Source organism: Galeopterus variegatus, unplaced genomic scaffold, assembly GCF_000696425.1.
Source record: "Galeopterus variegatus unplaced genomic scaffold, G_variegatus-3.0.2 Scaffold3, whole genome shotgun sequence".
Classification (NCBI taxonomy): Eukaryota; Metazoa; Chordata; class Mammalia; order Dermoptera; family Cynocephalidae; genus Galeopterus; species Galeopterus variegatus.
This window is the reverse complement of record NW_007726114.1, coordinates 114,081-128,118: the sequence shown is the minus strand read 5'-3', so window position 1 is coordinate 128,118 and position 14,038 is coordinate 114,081. Positions and strand designations below refer to the sequence as shown.

Genomic DNA, 14,038 nt, shown 5'->3' with positions numbered 1-14,038 from the left:
CTCCCCTCTCCCCTCCCCCCCTTGCCATCTGGAGCTGAGGCTCTGGGAGGGGCGGGGCCTGCGCGGAGGGCAGAGCCACGCCCACCGCTCCCTCTGCGCACGCGCGCTCGAGTCCTCTGCAGGACCTGCCCCGGACCCTGGGCCCCTGTTCCCCGAACACGGCCGGGTCCGTGGAGCCTCCGTGCCCAGCATGGGGCTGAGTGCTGAGTCCCACCCGGGTCAAAGGGGGTGACTGGGGAGCCCTGGAATGGTGACGGGGACCGAGGACGGGGTTGCACGGGCAGGTGGGAAGTGGGGGTCGCGGCGACGCTCAGGTGGGGGTGCAGCAGGAGGGGCGCTCACCTGTGGGAGAAGCAGTGGGCCGCGGACAGCACCCAGCAGGTGTGCACCAGGCTGCCAGCGCAGAAGCTGTGCCCGATGTAGATGGCGGCCAGCCAGGGGTGGGAGCCGGGCAGCGAGGACGAGCCCCCGACGATGCGCGGCCGCAGGAAGGTCCTCTTCTTGTGCCTCTTGCCGCAGGTCTGGCGTCCGGCCGGGGTCGGCTCGGGCAGGGTCGCCAGGACTTCGGGGGCCAGGGGCTGGACTCTGGTGAGGGACTCTGGGAGCAAAGGTCACCGGTCACACCCCGCAGGGTTCACAGAGCCCGTCCCCTTGTGCACACCCTGTCCCACCGTAGTGGAGACGGCAGAGGGCCCTGGCTGGACCCCCGCTGGCCACCCTCCCCAGGGCCCCAGCGGTCCGCCCGCCTCCACCACCCCAGGTAGAGGGGGTCACGGACTCCGGCCCAACAGAGAGAACAGTCCCAACCACAAGGCTTTGTGAGAGCCACCGTGGCTCCCGGCAGCCAACCCGGGACGGTCAGAGGCCCCATGGGAGAGCCGTGGGCCTGACTCCAGGGCATCGGCTGGCATCCTGCACACATTGTCCACAACCCACCTACCCTCCCGTCTGGGGACCGTCCAGGTGTGCCCAGGGAAGCGGGCAGGTGCAGCCTGGGCAGGAGCCCCCTGAGCCTGCTGGCAACCTGCTCACTGCAGCAGCCATTTGGCCTGCTCTGATCCCTGGTGCCAGCCTGCCCTGGCCCCCGAGAGCCTCGGTTTCCCCATCTCTCAGATGGAGCAGTGGCCAGCCATGGGGTGGGATGGGAGGACAACGGGGAAACTGCTGTGACCCCTGTGGGGCGTGAGGCAGTACGGCCCCACCCCACTGCCACCACCGTGCCCCGCGCTGCGCACCGCAGGCGGCCAGGCGGCAGTACTCCCAGGAGAGCGCACTGTCCTTCACCACGTAGCACCAGGGCCTCTCGTCCTTGTCTGGGTTCCTGGAGTGAACAAGAGTCGGAGGGGGAGTCACACTGCCCCTTAGAGAGGTCACAGGATGGTGGCAGAAACGGGCCTTCGGGACACCCAGCAGGAGGTTCCTGATACCCAGGGCAGCGTTGCTTGTTCTGCAGACCCAGGCCCTGGCTAGCCATGGCCAGGCCTCCCTCCGGGCGGCCTCCCAGACAGAGGCTCTCAGGGCCCGTCTCAATGGGGTCCTGGGGAGCCAGGGAGGGCCTCTCCCCAGGACAGACCCTGCCTGTCCCGGATGAGGCAACCTGGAGTGGCCGCAGGTGCTGACCGGCAGTAGGCGTGGGGACCTAGGCCAAGCAGGGCCGCGGCGCCCACCGAGTCCACATGCAGCTCCTGGTAGAGCAGGTCGGAGTTCCAGGCCAGGCAGCTGAGGCCCGAGGCCGAGGTGCTGGCCACGCCACGGTACCCAGTGCCATTCCCCCAGAAGCAGCGCTCAGCAGGCACTGTGGGCACACCAACAGGCAGTGAGGCCGGGCCACAGCAGAGTCCACCCTGACCCTGTCCCCCAGGGCACCTGGCCAGGCGGCTGACCATTATGGCTCAGAAGGCCAAGTGACTCACCAATGTTGCAGAGCCGCCCCACGTAGCCCGGCGGGCAGGCACACACAGTGGTCCCGGTGGCCACGATTAGGTGGCAGGTGCCCCCGTTCAAGCACGGGCTGCTCAGGCAGGCTGGTGGAGGGCAGGGAGGCTCTACAGCAAGGCCAAGGCCTGGAGGAGCCCCATGAAGGTGGGGGCAGGGCCGATCCCTCCCAAGCGCCCTCATTGCTGGGTGGCCTCAGGCAAGGCCTTTCCACGCAGGTGAAGATGGAGACACTGTTTGGGGGTCTCAGTGACATGGCTGTCCCCCCCCAACCTCCCCCACCATGGTCCTGGCGTACCTGTGTGGCGGGTGTCTTTGCACTGGGCCTGGCCCCTCACACAGTCACACTGCTCCACGTGGCCCTGGCGCACATGGGCCCAGCGGTCACCCGCCTCCAGGTACTCGTAGCGGGTCTCGTCAAAGCACTTCTCTGGGGTCCGTACAGTGAGCGCCCCTCAGTCACCCGCTGCCCCAACACAGGTCCCCTCCTGCACTCAGGAAGCACTTTCCCACCCAGCTTTGGGCCAACCAACTGCTCTCCCATCTTCCCAGGACCTGCCTGTGCCTGTGGACCCCTGAGGACCCCAAGGCCCCCACTCACCTGTGCTACAGTCTTTGCCTGTGAAGGCCACGGGGCAGGTGCAGTGGTAGGATGCGGGGCCCTGGGTGTTGGAGCAGGAGCCCCCATTGAGGCAGGGGCCAGAGGCACAGGGATCGAGGGCAGCTGCGGACACACGAGGGGCCATGAAGGGCTGGGTGGGAGTCTTTGGGGTCCCTCCATGACCCCTCCCACTTGCTAAAGGCCTTCCTTGGGCCCTCCGCCTACAAACCACCCCCTCTGGGTTCTTCCAGGCGCAGGTCCCTGGGAGGGACTCAGGCCTTGCCTTCCTCCTGGGCAAGTGGCCCCTGGGCTGTGCACTCGGCGCCCTAGGAGCCTGACCCCTACCCACTGTCAGGCCGCACAGTCGTCTCTTGTGTGCCCTGGAACCCGAGTGCTCAGGGCTGCCAACACAGACCACCCCCACAGCCCTCACTCCCTCGGCCCCCTCGCCCGCCTTGTCCGCTGTCCAGGGCTCTCCTGTGTGGCCGCAGGGCCCAGCCTAACCACCAGGGGCCGCCTTCGCCCCAGCAATGGCCACAGCAGCCGTGCAGCCCCCAAGAGGGTAGGGTCCTGCCCAGGAGACGGTCCCTCCACTGCTGTCCCCGGGCTGATGGCTCCCCTGTCCCCACCCACCCCCATGGTTGCAGGGGGCTCAACCCTGCTCCACTCCGAGCGGGACCCTGCACAGTCAGCGCCGTCTCCTTGGGCCCCACCTCCACTCAGCACCTTGACCCCAGCCTGGGGTGCAGGCTGCCCCCACACCCACAACCCTGGCACCCACCTGGGCCCTGGGGAGGTGAGGCAGCCTCCATGCAGTAGCCCCAGGCCCTGTCCCGGTCATAGTTGTGAGTCGTGGCACACCTGGGGGGCGATGCCTGTGGTGACGCGGGGGTCCCAGCCCAGCCCCTGGCGCTCCCCCCACTCGCCCGCCAGGTCTGCTGGGCCCGCCCCACCCCCGCCGGGACCCACCACTTCTTGTGGGCGCTTCCCTCCGAAGTGCAGGCGTGCAGCATGCGGCCACCGTGGCGGAAGGGGAACCTGCAGGCCTGCCCGTCCTCGGTGAGCACTGCCGGGGGGCGGCGGTCAGGGGCTCCGCGGGGCGCCCCCCCCCCCAGCCCCTCCCCAGCGACACCCACACGGCTGCTCCCTCTTCCCAGAGCCCACCTGACCCACCTTGGTCCCCGGGGCCGCTGCTTGAGGGAGCTGCCCTGCGTGGGGACAGGAGCCCCCCACCTCGGGGTCCCACCGCCTCTGCCTCTGGAACACTTGGTGCTGGGGTGTCAGGGGTCACAGAGGTCACAGGGATCCTGGGGACCCCGGGGGTCGCCGTGGCATTAGGGTCTGAGGGCTCCGTGAGGTTCTGCGAGGAGCCAAGAGGGCCGTGAGGGGTCAGGCCCCCCAGGTGAGGAGGTGGAGCCCTGAGCCTCAGTTTCCACGTTGGGGGCCTCAGGTCTGGGAGCAGTGTCCAGGAGGACACTGGACACCCCAAGTCCTCACTGGACCTTGTCCCTGTCCCCCAGCCTGAGCCCACATGGTTAAACAGGGTTGGCTCAGGGTCATAGCCCAAACCAAGGCACCCCGGTCCCTATAGGGTCAAAGCATGGGGGTCAAGTCATGGGGGGCTGGGAGCAGCTGGGAGGCCCTCAGAGGCCCCCCCTCCCCCCACTTCAACAGAGGCCCAGGGAGAGGAGGCAGTCCCCACACCCAGGGACCCCAGACAAGGCTACACAGGGACCTACACCTCCCAGGTGGGGCCCAGCAGGCCAGATCACCCCCAGACCAGACCAGCACCCCCACCTCACCCCGAGAGCCAACTTTCACCACCAGAGCCACCCACACTGGGCCCTGGACCACTCCACACCCCTGCCCTGGGGGACGCTCCCTCTGGCCTCATCCCAGGGACCCAGCGTGGGCACAGAGCCCTCGTTCACACTGCACGGGGGTCAGTGCTCACCCTACCAGCCTGGGGATGGGCCTTGCAAGGCACCAGCAGCAGCAGCAGCAGGAGCAGAGACAGCCTGGGTAGGGGGCAGGGGCTGGGGACCCAGGCCCAGTGCCCCATGGCTCCTCCTGAGCTGGCGCGAGGGGCAGCAGGAGGCGGGAGCAGGGTGGCCAGGGCAGGTGGGGGTCAAGGCCACGTGGAAATGATTAACCCTGGCTGCCTGCATGCCGGGCCCACACTGGGCGGGCCTGGCCCCCTGGAGGAAGTCCCCGCGTCCTTCCGCTACCACACCTGCTGTCCCAGCTCATGCTGTCCCTGCCCAGGGAGCCCAGCTGTCCCACTCTGGCCTCAGCCTGCGCTGGTCCTAGATCGGATGACGTCCTTGGGTCTCAGCTTAGAAGCCTCTTCCAGGAAGTCTTCCAGGGTAACAGGGACAGGTCAGGGCTGGACTCCCAGGCCCAGCCTCTGGTCCCCGCCTGGCCACTACCTGTCGGTGAGCTGCCTTCACAAGAGCCACTGCAGGAACTAAACCCTTAAGTGGGTCTCTGCTTGGCAGACAGTGGCTCGTGGAACTGAGGTGGAGATAGCATTGCCCCCTCCACAGGTGGCTGCACGAGGGCTCCTGTGGGGGTCGTGCTGCCTCTTCTCAGTGGCTCCACAGCCAGAGAGGAGCTGCAGACAGCGAGCCCGGATGGGGACCTTCCATGGTCTGTCCTAACTCTGGGGTGCTTTTGGCATCCCATATTCCCTCCCTCTGCTCTCCTGGATGGGCTCGGACACCTCTTCCAGGGAGCCTTCCCAACCCTTAGGCTCCCCTATCGCAGCCAGGATGACCTGAGCTGTCACCCTCCTGGTCCGGGTCTGCCCTCCCCAGGGCAGCCTGAGTCCTGGGTCACACACTGTCTCTGGGTATCTCTCTCTGGGCCCCAGCACAGGCCTGGGCCAGGCATCTGGGGGCCTGGGATAGGGGCACCTCCCGTGGACAGAGCTGTAGGAGTCCCCTGCACCCTCTGGAATGCACGGCTTGGGGCTGCGGGCAGAGCTGCCTCAGGAGCCTCCTGTGATTTCTGAGCAGCTGCCAGTCTGCCCCCTGTCCCCGCTCACTCGGCTGCCCGCACAGGGGTGGCAGGGGGGCCGACCCTCCACTGTGGCCTGGGGGTCAGCTGGTGCCAAAGCCGCCTCACTGTGTACCCCAAGCCCACTCTCACTGGGCCCCCATTTCCCATCTGTGTAGAGAAGACAGAGTGGGCACTGAGTGAGCACCGACCTTGGCACAGCACGTGCTGGGACTATAGCAGGTGCAGGGGGACAGCGGGTGCTGGGGGGGGACGGCGGGTGCTGGGCCCGTCTTCAATTCTGATACCTCCCTGGGCCCCTGCCAGGGTGGCTCTCTCTGGGGTCCCCCCTCTGGTCTCGTCCAGAGCCGCCCCCGAGGCCATGCCGTGTGCTCTCAGATCTCCAGGATGCTGCTCCTGGACGCACCTGTCGTGACGGCCCCACCTCTAGGCATGGGTGCAGGGTGGGCTCCTCAGCGCAGCCTTGGGGGTTCCACTGAGGAAACCTGGCCGATGGCGCTGTCTCTGTCTGATTCAGGCCAACGTGACTGTGGACCCCCCGCCCTGGCCTGGCTGTGCTGCCACTTCCTTCCCGCCCTGGCCGTGGCCACCCTGGGACTTGTCACTGTGTCAGCAGACTCGCTCACGTGCAGGGCTTTTACACATGCCCGACACTCTTGCCCAGCCCCCTCTGCACTCAGGTTTCAGTTCGGATGGTCCCTCCCCAGAGCAGCCCTCCCAGAGCACCCCTCTAAATGAGGCCAAGGGCAGGGCCAGGGCACGGTGGCCAGAAGACCCTGTGTCCACCTGTAGGGAACGATGTGAGGTGGACAAGCGGAAGCTGACTTGGCAGGGCCCACTCCCTGCTGCCCTCGGGGTTGGCTGGAGCCCCACTCGGTCGCCTCCCTGTCCTCTGCCCATCTGAGGGTGGGAGGAGGGTTCTGACCCCCAGGCGCCCGGGAACCCAGCTCCCCTTCCTCACCGTCGCCTTGACCTCTCCACCAAGTGCCGCCTTCTCCTGGGCCCTCTCTCTAGCACCTGGAGGGATCTCCCGTGTGTGTTCATGGTGTCCCACAGGAACAGGGACTCCCCGAAGATGGGACCTGTCCCTGGCACCCAGCACGAGGCTGACACTTGGTGGGTCCTCAAAAACACTTTATTGAGGGCCGGCTCAGTGGCGCACTGGAGAAGTGCGCCACTTGAGAGCGCGGCGGCGCTCCCACCGAGGGTTCGGATCCCATGTGGAGACCGGTTCCCGCTCACTGGCTGAGCGCGGTGCAGGCGCAACACCGAGGGTTGCGATCCCATTGCCGGTACCCGGTATGGGCGCGACACCGAGGGTTGCGATCCCGTTACCGGTCAGTAAAAAAGAGACAAAAAGGAAAAAAAAAAAAAAAACACTTTATTGAGCAAAGGCCGAGTGCCGAGTGGCAGCCCAGGGCTGGGCCGGGAGCCCGGGGCCAACCGCAGGGCCTCAGGCCAGTCCCTCCAATTTGTCTGTCCCCCCACCCTCTCCTGGGGGTGTGGCAGCTGAGGTGGGCCCTCCAGGGCCCTGAAGGACACTTCCCTTGAGAGCAACGTGGGCTGCCCCAGGAGATCACGGGCCTTGACACGTGTCTGCAAGAGATAGCAGCTTGGACACGGGGTCAGGAGGGTGGCTTCAGACGAAGGTGGCATGGTGTGTGCTGGCCTTGGGCTTGGCAGGCTTGCCTGGAACAGGGCTCAGGCTGGGGAGGCCTGACAGGGGGGGCCCACCAGCCCTCAACCTGCTGGGGCCCAACCGTGCCCCCAGGACGCTGCCACGAGGCCCCAGCTCCAAGCCAGCGACGAGATCCACGTCGATGATGCTGCTGGCCAGGAGGCCTCGGCTGCCGCGGGCCCCACCTCCTGCCACAGGGAGAAGAGAGAGGCTGTCACCGTCTGCCCAGTGCTGGGCTTCGCTTCTGGGACCCCCCCCCCCGCTGGCCCTCACACGGCCCTTGGCTGGGGAGGGCTTTCTGAAATATCCCAAACCCACTCTGGAGGCAGCCAACCTCCAGCCTTGGAGCCTGGTCCTCAGACGGCCACCTCTGGCTAAGCAAGCCACCTGCATCTGGGGCTCTTCAGTGACAGCGTGGGCAGCATGGGGGGGGCCATGCCCTGAGTCATGAGAAGCTGGTCCAGGGGCCAAGTGGGGGCCCGGGGTGCTGGGTGGTGAGCCCTGACAGCCCCTGCCCTCGGGCCACTCATGTCAGGGTCACCGGGGCCGTGGTGCATCACTGTCACGCACACACACGGCCCTCCTCCAAGTATGCGCCAGGCCACCATCATGTACCACCCCCTCAGCACCGGGGCTCCCCGCCCAGCACCCACCAGGGGCGCTTGTCCTGTTCTCACTCCCAGCCTTTACACATGCTGTCCCCTCTGCCCACGACGCCCTTCCCAGCCTTGCTCCTGCCACCTCCTCCTCTTCCCAGGTGACATGTGGACACCCCTCCCCCACTGGACTGGGCTCCCAATAGCCCTGATGGAGCTGTGAGTGGGGAGGGGTTGGGTGTGTCCAGCACAGGGTTTATGATGCGGAAACAAGGACGTGGTGTCCCATCCAGGTCCCTCTGTCCCAGGTGGGGGCTGTGGTGGCAGAGGAAATGGAGGGAGAGGCAAGGGCTGGGGTCCCAGGCCCCTAGAGGGCTCCAGGACAATGCACTGGGACCCAGCCAGCCTCTGGAAAGCAGAGGGGGGGGGGGCCGTGTCCACAAGAACCACCCCCCTCCCCAGCACCCCACACCCCTCCTTCCCCCCACTGAGCTCAGGAACAGCCCCAGTCCCTCCTGGAGGGGCCATGGCACCACTCCCCTCAGGCCCAGGGGCCCAGGTTGAGTTGGGCTCGGGACACACACTGGGGTGGGGTGGCTCCAGGCTGGGCTGGACCCTCAGGACAAGGCCTCCCCGTGAGGACGAGCCGCCTCCACCCACAGACCTCAGTCCCGCACTCAGACGCCGCTGCTCCCCCTATCCTGGCCTCTTGGCCGTCGCCTGCCTGGGGCCATGTCCTCACCCTCACACACTCAGGGTGCCCCCAGGCTCGTGGTGTCAACAGCACCTCCAGCCATGCGCTCTCCACTCCACCCACGGTCCCCACCCCCCTTGCTGAGGCCCTTCCTCTGGGCTGCTCGGTGACATTGGCCCCACCTCTGACTCCAATCCCCACTCAACTCCTGGAGTTCCCAGATGCCCAAAAGTGCCCTGGAAGCTTCTAGATCCTTTGCCAGGGTGGAGTCTCCATGCCAGCACAGGGCCTCCGGCAGGTGCTCATGATTCTATCCGGGGTCCGCCTCAGCTGCCGCGGAGCCCCCTGACCACCCGGGGCCCAGGCAAGCCTTCTCCCCCATGGCTCTGTCTCCCATCTGTCACATGGAGGTGACAGCACTGACCAGAGGAGTGGGGACTAGGGGGAGATTTGTCACACATGCCATGGCCCTGAAGTCCCCCACCCCACCTCAGCCTCAAGCTTCAGAAGCTGCTTCCACAAGGCATCAAGGAGCAAGTCCCAGCCTGTGGGAGACGTGGGGCGACCCGCCGGGCACCCGGCCCACGCTGGCGGGCAGGCCGAGGTGGCAGGAGGAGGCGCTCAGCCCAGCCCCGTGACGTGTCGGCGCCAGGGCACCCGCCAGCACATGGCAAGGCCCAGAGGGGTGCTGCCGGGCCACAGCATGCTATCTGGGCACATCTGGCAGAGATGCCACCCAAGCTGTCACTGGGTCCACATAGAACGGCCGACACTAGAAGCTTCTCCCAGTTAGTCTTCTAGTCATGCAGCAAACATTCTGCTAGGGCCGCCTGGAGTCCGGCCCTGCCCCCACAGGGTGGCCAGGGGGCAGCTCCACCAGTCCCCTTCTTGTCACCAGGTCCCCATGGCTCCAAATGCCAGGCTGCAGGGCCAGGAGGTGATGAGGTGTGGGGAGAGGCAGGAGTTTGCCCCCGATCATGGGTCACCTTCGTGGGCATTGACCTGGAGCTTTCATTTGGTTCTGGGAGCCCCGCTGTCCCTGGCCAGCCCCTCTGTTCCCCGGGCAGCCCAGTGTCTCAGGATGGGGTGGGTCACCTGCTTCTGGGGAAGGGCCAAGGATGTGCACGTCATCCTTCCTGCCCGCCCAGCCCAGACTCGCTCTCCTGAGCACCGTGACTCAGTGGCATGGCCTGCGTGCCAGGGCCTGCCTGGCCTTTGAGGCTCCCTCAGCGCTCCCCAGGCAGGGCCTGTGCCCCGTGGAGCTCCCGCTGTCTCCGTAGGGCCCCGCCGCCTGGTCTTGCTCCTGGTGCCAGCTCACTCAGGCCCCAGAGCCCCAGACACAGGCTGCATGCACCAGGATCTCGGCTCCTGCCCCACGGTGACCAGTCCTACGCTGTCAGGCCCTCCTTGCTGGAGCCTCTACCAGGATCCAAACCATGCGAGCCCCTTGGCAGGAGCCTGCAACCCTCCCTCTGCCTGCGGCCAGCCCTCGCCACTGCCCTCGCCCCGTAGGACCCCTTCACTCACCCGCTACCGTTCCCAGCACCAGCCTCTGCCGTCTGCTCTGGGCTGGGCCTGGGCCAGCAGAGCTCAAGCCCCCCACCCCCTGCCCTGGACCTCAAGGCTCCACGTCCTGGGAAAGCCACTGTCGAGTCAGGGCCCTCGTCGTGGGGATGGCAGGAGGACTGAGCCCAGGGCCACACTGGCTGGGCAGGGCCGCGGGGAACAGGGCTGACCCCCTCCGTCATCTCCCCAGCTCCCCTCCGTGTCCAGCCCCACCTGCCTGCCCCTCGGCCCTTCCTGCCCCGAGGAGGACCCTCTCTGTCCTCCAAAGCTTGGCTTCCACCTCTGAGCCTTTCCCGAGGCCTGGTCCTGCCACCTCCCCTGCAAAGCCTCCCCAGTACCTCTCAAGCTCAAGGGCATGAGGAGATTGAGAAAACGCAGAGTGCAGGGCAGCGGAGGGGACACGGGCCAGCCAGGGACCCTGCCGTCTGCCACTGGCCTCCGGCCGCCCCAGGCCTCCCTACTGCAGCCTTCTCTGCAGGTATCCCCGAGGCCCGCGAGCACCTGCTGACGGGGAGCCCCCGACAAAGCTCTGGTTCCGGCTCTGACTCCCAAGGTCGCCCCCTCCACGCAGGTCCCCAGCCCGGGACCATGGTTGTCTGTGATGGGGTGGCGCCAGATTAAGGTTCCTCATTCAGCAAATATTTACCAGGTGTCGGGACTGTGGCAGCTCAAAAACATGCACACCCCGCAGGCACCCAGTGTGGTGCACGGGGAGCCAGGGACTCAAGAGGCTTGGGGCTGCGGAGGCCAGGGAGAGGGGATGCGGGGGGGCCACCAGCAGGCCTGGGCTTCCACTCTGAGATGGGCTGCAGGCGAGGTGGGCAGCTGAGGGTGGGCAGCTGAGGTCGGGCGTGTGGTGGGAGCAGCTGGAAGATAGAGTTGTCACAACCTGGGCTGGGGCCTGGAAGCAGGGCTTGGGCAGGTGCAGGGCCCCTGGCATCAGCAGGACATGGTGCTCACGGTGGAGGTCCACTTGGCTCTAGGACCCACTCTGGGGAGAAGGGGCTCGAGAGGCCCCAGGGGCTATGTCCCCGAGAAAGCCAGGATCCCCCGCCCCCCACATCATCAGAGGAGGGAGTCTGAGCTGCATTTGTGCCTGAGAAGGGCTGGGCTTTCTGCCCCCAGAAGGTGCCACCTGTAGGTGCCCACTGTCTCTCCTCATAGACTTGAGGGGCACTCGGGGCTGCACAAGACCTGCCGAGGAGGCCTCATCAGTGGGTGTTGTTCTGGCAGAGCTGGGGCCAGGCAGGGCTGTGTCCTCACCTGGGCCTCAGCAGGTGCTATGCCATGGAAGTGCCAGGATCCAGGCCAGCCCAGTGCAGACAGGCTCCTGGGACTCCTGCCACACGAGGGCAGTGGTCTGGCTCTCTTCACCCCCAGGAGGAGGGGCATGGCCCCTGAAACCACGTTCCAAGGCCACCCAGTGGGTGTGCATGGGGAGCTGGTGGGAGGCCCAGCTGTGGGCTCTGACTGGACGTGCCTTTTGGGGACCCTGGCAGCTGTGACACTGGGGCATGAGGCTTCTGGCTTGGGCGACCCCTGCCCCCCATCCAGTGAGCTGTCCCCATGGACCCCAGCCCTTAGACGGCTGTGTGAGGACCCTTCCCCGAGAGGTGCGTTCCTTGCCCAGGCTGGCAGCTCCAGAGCCTGCGTCCTCTTGGGGGCCTCCTGTGGGGCTACAGCTGTCGGCTGAGGAAGGCAGGGAGCTCAGCCTCTCCTTGGCCGGCACGCCGGCTCCGGTGGCAGTGCAGCTGGGCAGCCATGAGCCATGCATGGAGATGGTGAGGGCAGGCCAGGCGCTGGGCTGGAGAGGAGGGCCAGGGCAGCTGCCTTTCCGTCGTTAGGGGAGGAGGGCGGCTAGAGAGCCAGGCTGCAGGTGGCCGACCCTGTCTCAGCACTGGCTGTGGACCGCGCGCTCGCCACAAATTCAGTTCCACAAATCCATTTTCTTCACTAGGAGAAAGGTGTCCTTTAGGGCACAGTTACCACTCCCTCCCCATGTGTGGAAATCCACTTTTTGCAGGCCCAGGAGAGCCAGGCAATCTCTGCCCTGGCCTCTGTTGGAAACCACAGAGGTGAGGGTCAGGATGAGACAGGAAGTGCTATCAAAACAGCCAGAGGGTGCGTCTTGAGATCCAGGCCATTCAAGGAGCACTTTGCATTGGAAAGCTCGGTTCTGGGTCCACAGGTCCTTGGACAACCTCTCCTTGGTACAAACAAGGACGAAAAACAAGGCACTCCTGCTTCAGTCCAGGGCTTACAATGACGCTCCAGGCAGGGTTTCGCCACCGAGGATGGCCACCTGGCCTTTCCCACACATGTACGTCTGCACAGACACAGGCCACATGCACACCACCTCGGCGCCTGGACTCTCACAAGAGGCTCCAATGCTGCACTCATTTGACATCTCTGCTTAACGTGTCAGAAACACCGAGGCCCGGAAGGACATGCCTGGCTGCTTGGCAGCAGGTGGTCACTCAGGCTCTGAAGGACCAGACTCCCCAGCCCCGGTGGCTGACTCACAGGTGGGCTGCCCGGCCGTGGGAGCTGAAGTGGGAGGCAGGCGGTCGAGCGCAGCTCTCAGGGCCCCCCACTTTGGGGCATGCTGCTGGCCACCCCCATGCTGGCTGTGGCTGGGGGACAAGCCTGGCTGTACTCACACATTCTATTTCTCACCCTGGTCAGGGGGTCCACGGTGGCCACCGTGTCACTAAGAAATACGTCATGGCAACAGTCGGGATCTGTGAGAGTAACTGGATAAAATCTGAACTTCCAGACCAGAGAAGTGCGTGCTGGTGTTCAGTGCAGGCACACTGTGGCCAGGGGGTGTGGAAGACACCCGTCGGCCAAGGGACCACCATGCACAGGCAACCGAGACAGGCTTATGCAACATGGAATCTCCAATCTAGAGAATCCCTGCTGGAGCCTAACTATGGGTTTTCAGAAAGTGGGCTGCACAGAGGAATTTCCATTCTGAGGCCCTCCCAGCAGATTGGGGCTATCACCTCCAGGAGGACGGGGCAGGTCAATGGCACCTGCAGCTGTCCAGAGACGCCAGGGACACACACCTTTGGCCAAAGCCCCTACTACCTTCCCCCTGCCAGGACAGAGCCTGAGCACCAAGGGTTCAGGGTTCCCCTCTCCCTGGGGTTTGGGGAGCTGGTGGGGCCCTGGAACTGGTCCTGGCCAGTGGCAGTAAGGAGCAGCCTGCCAGGGTGCAGGGAGGACTTGCTTCCTACAAGGCTGATGCCACAGCAGAGGCCACTTGGCCAGGCCCTTTTTGGTGGGGAAACTGAGTCTCACATGTGTAAACCACACTAGTCCTCCCAGGGCAGCCGATGTGCCCCCCGACCTGACAGGCCACACATGTGATAGGCAGAGCCAGCACCAGCAGCCGAGAGCTGGCGGGGCCGGGGTGCAGGCTCACCAGCGAGCCCGGCCAGCTGACCTCGGCTTCAGCCAGGTCTTCTGTCCTGAGCACCCCGAGGAAGGAGAGCGCCCACTGGGCTGCCTCAGACGGAGGTGCACCCCCATCTCTGTCCCCAGGCGAGCCGGTGAGCCCTCTCCCAGTGGAACATCTGTGACTGCCCTGGTATGTAACTGTGTTTGGCGGGTGTATACAAGGTGCTCTAGGATTTTGTTGAGTGAATGATATATTTTTTAAAAGCCAGTATATTAACATAAACCCATTTAATTTCCTAAAGATGTGTATTATTTTCTCTAGATTAAAATACACCCATGAGTATAGTTTTCTAAAGCGGAAACAAATTTTTAAATGAAAAAGAAAAGAGTTTTAAACCAGTCAGTGATGAGATTTAGAGTTTATTACCCTTGGAAGAACAGACTTAAAACACAGGTGGAAAGTACACACAGGTATCTACAGAAAAGAGCAGAAAGGGAGGTTGAGGCCGCGGTGGGAGCCCGCACGGCCCGCGCATGCGTGCAGATGC

General features: G+C 65.2%; 2 protein-coding genes across 5 annotated transcripts in view; both read right to left on the bottom strand.

Moving 5' to 3' along the window:
• HGFAC (HGF activator) overlaps window positions 1-4,680 on the bottom strand; it is an 8,573-nt gene extending 3,893 nt beyond the window's left edge. The window contains exons 1-11 of one of the 2 annotated variants that reach the window (XM_008568037.1): window positions 4,491-4,598; window positions 3,710-3,896; window positions 3,506-3,602; window positions 3,318-3,397; window positions 2,537-2,659; window positions 2,234-2,365; window positions 1,914-2,024; window positions 1,621-1,795; window positions 1,236-1,321; window positions 1,077-1,106; window positions 343-598 (exon numbers count right to left, since the gene is read on the bottom strand). In XM_008568037.1, coding sequence (XP_008566259.1) covers window positions 343-598; window positions 1,077-1,106; window positions 1,236-1,321; window positions 1,621-1,795; window positions 1,914-2,024; window positions 2,234-2,365; window positions 2,537-2,659; window positions 3,318-3,397; window positions 3,506-3,602; window positions 3,710-3,896; window positions 4,491-4,598 — 1,385 coding nt within the window. Of the gene's footprint in view, window positions 1-342; window positions 599-1,076; window positions 1,107-1,235; window positions 1,322-1,620; window positions 1,796-1,913; window positions 2,025-2,233; window positions 2,366-2,536; window positions 2,660-3,317; window positions 3,398-3,505; window positions 3,603-3,709; window positions 3,897-4,490 lie in introns of both variants that reach the window. The other variant, XM_008567967.1, reaches the window with a different exon arrangement.
• Window positions 4,681-6,915: 2,235 nt separating this feature from the next.
• The window catches only part of RGS12 (regulator of G-protein signaling 12), a 97,784-nt gene continuing 90,661 nt past the window's right edge, over window positions 6,916-14,038 (bottom strand). For all 3 annotated transcript variants that reach the window (XM_008567757.1, XM_008567820.1, XM_008567874.1), the window contains one exon: window positions 6,916-7,420. In XM_008567757.1, coding sequence (XP_008565979.1) covers window positions 7,194-7,420 — 227 coding nt within the window. In that variant the 3' untranslated portion in view covers window positions 6,916-7,193. The remainder of the gene's footprint in view (window positions 7,421-14,038) is intronic.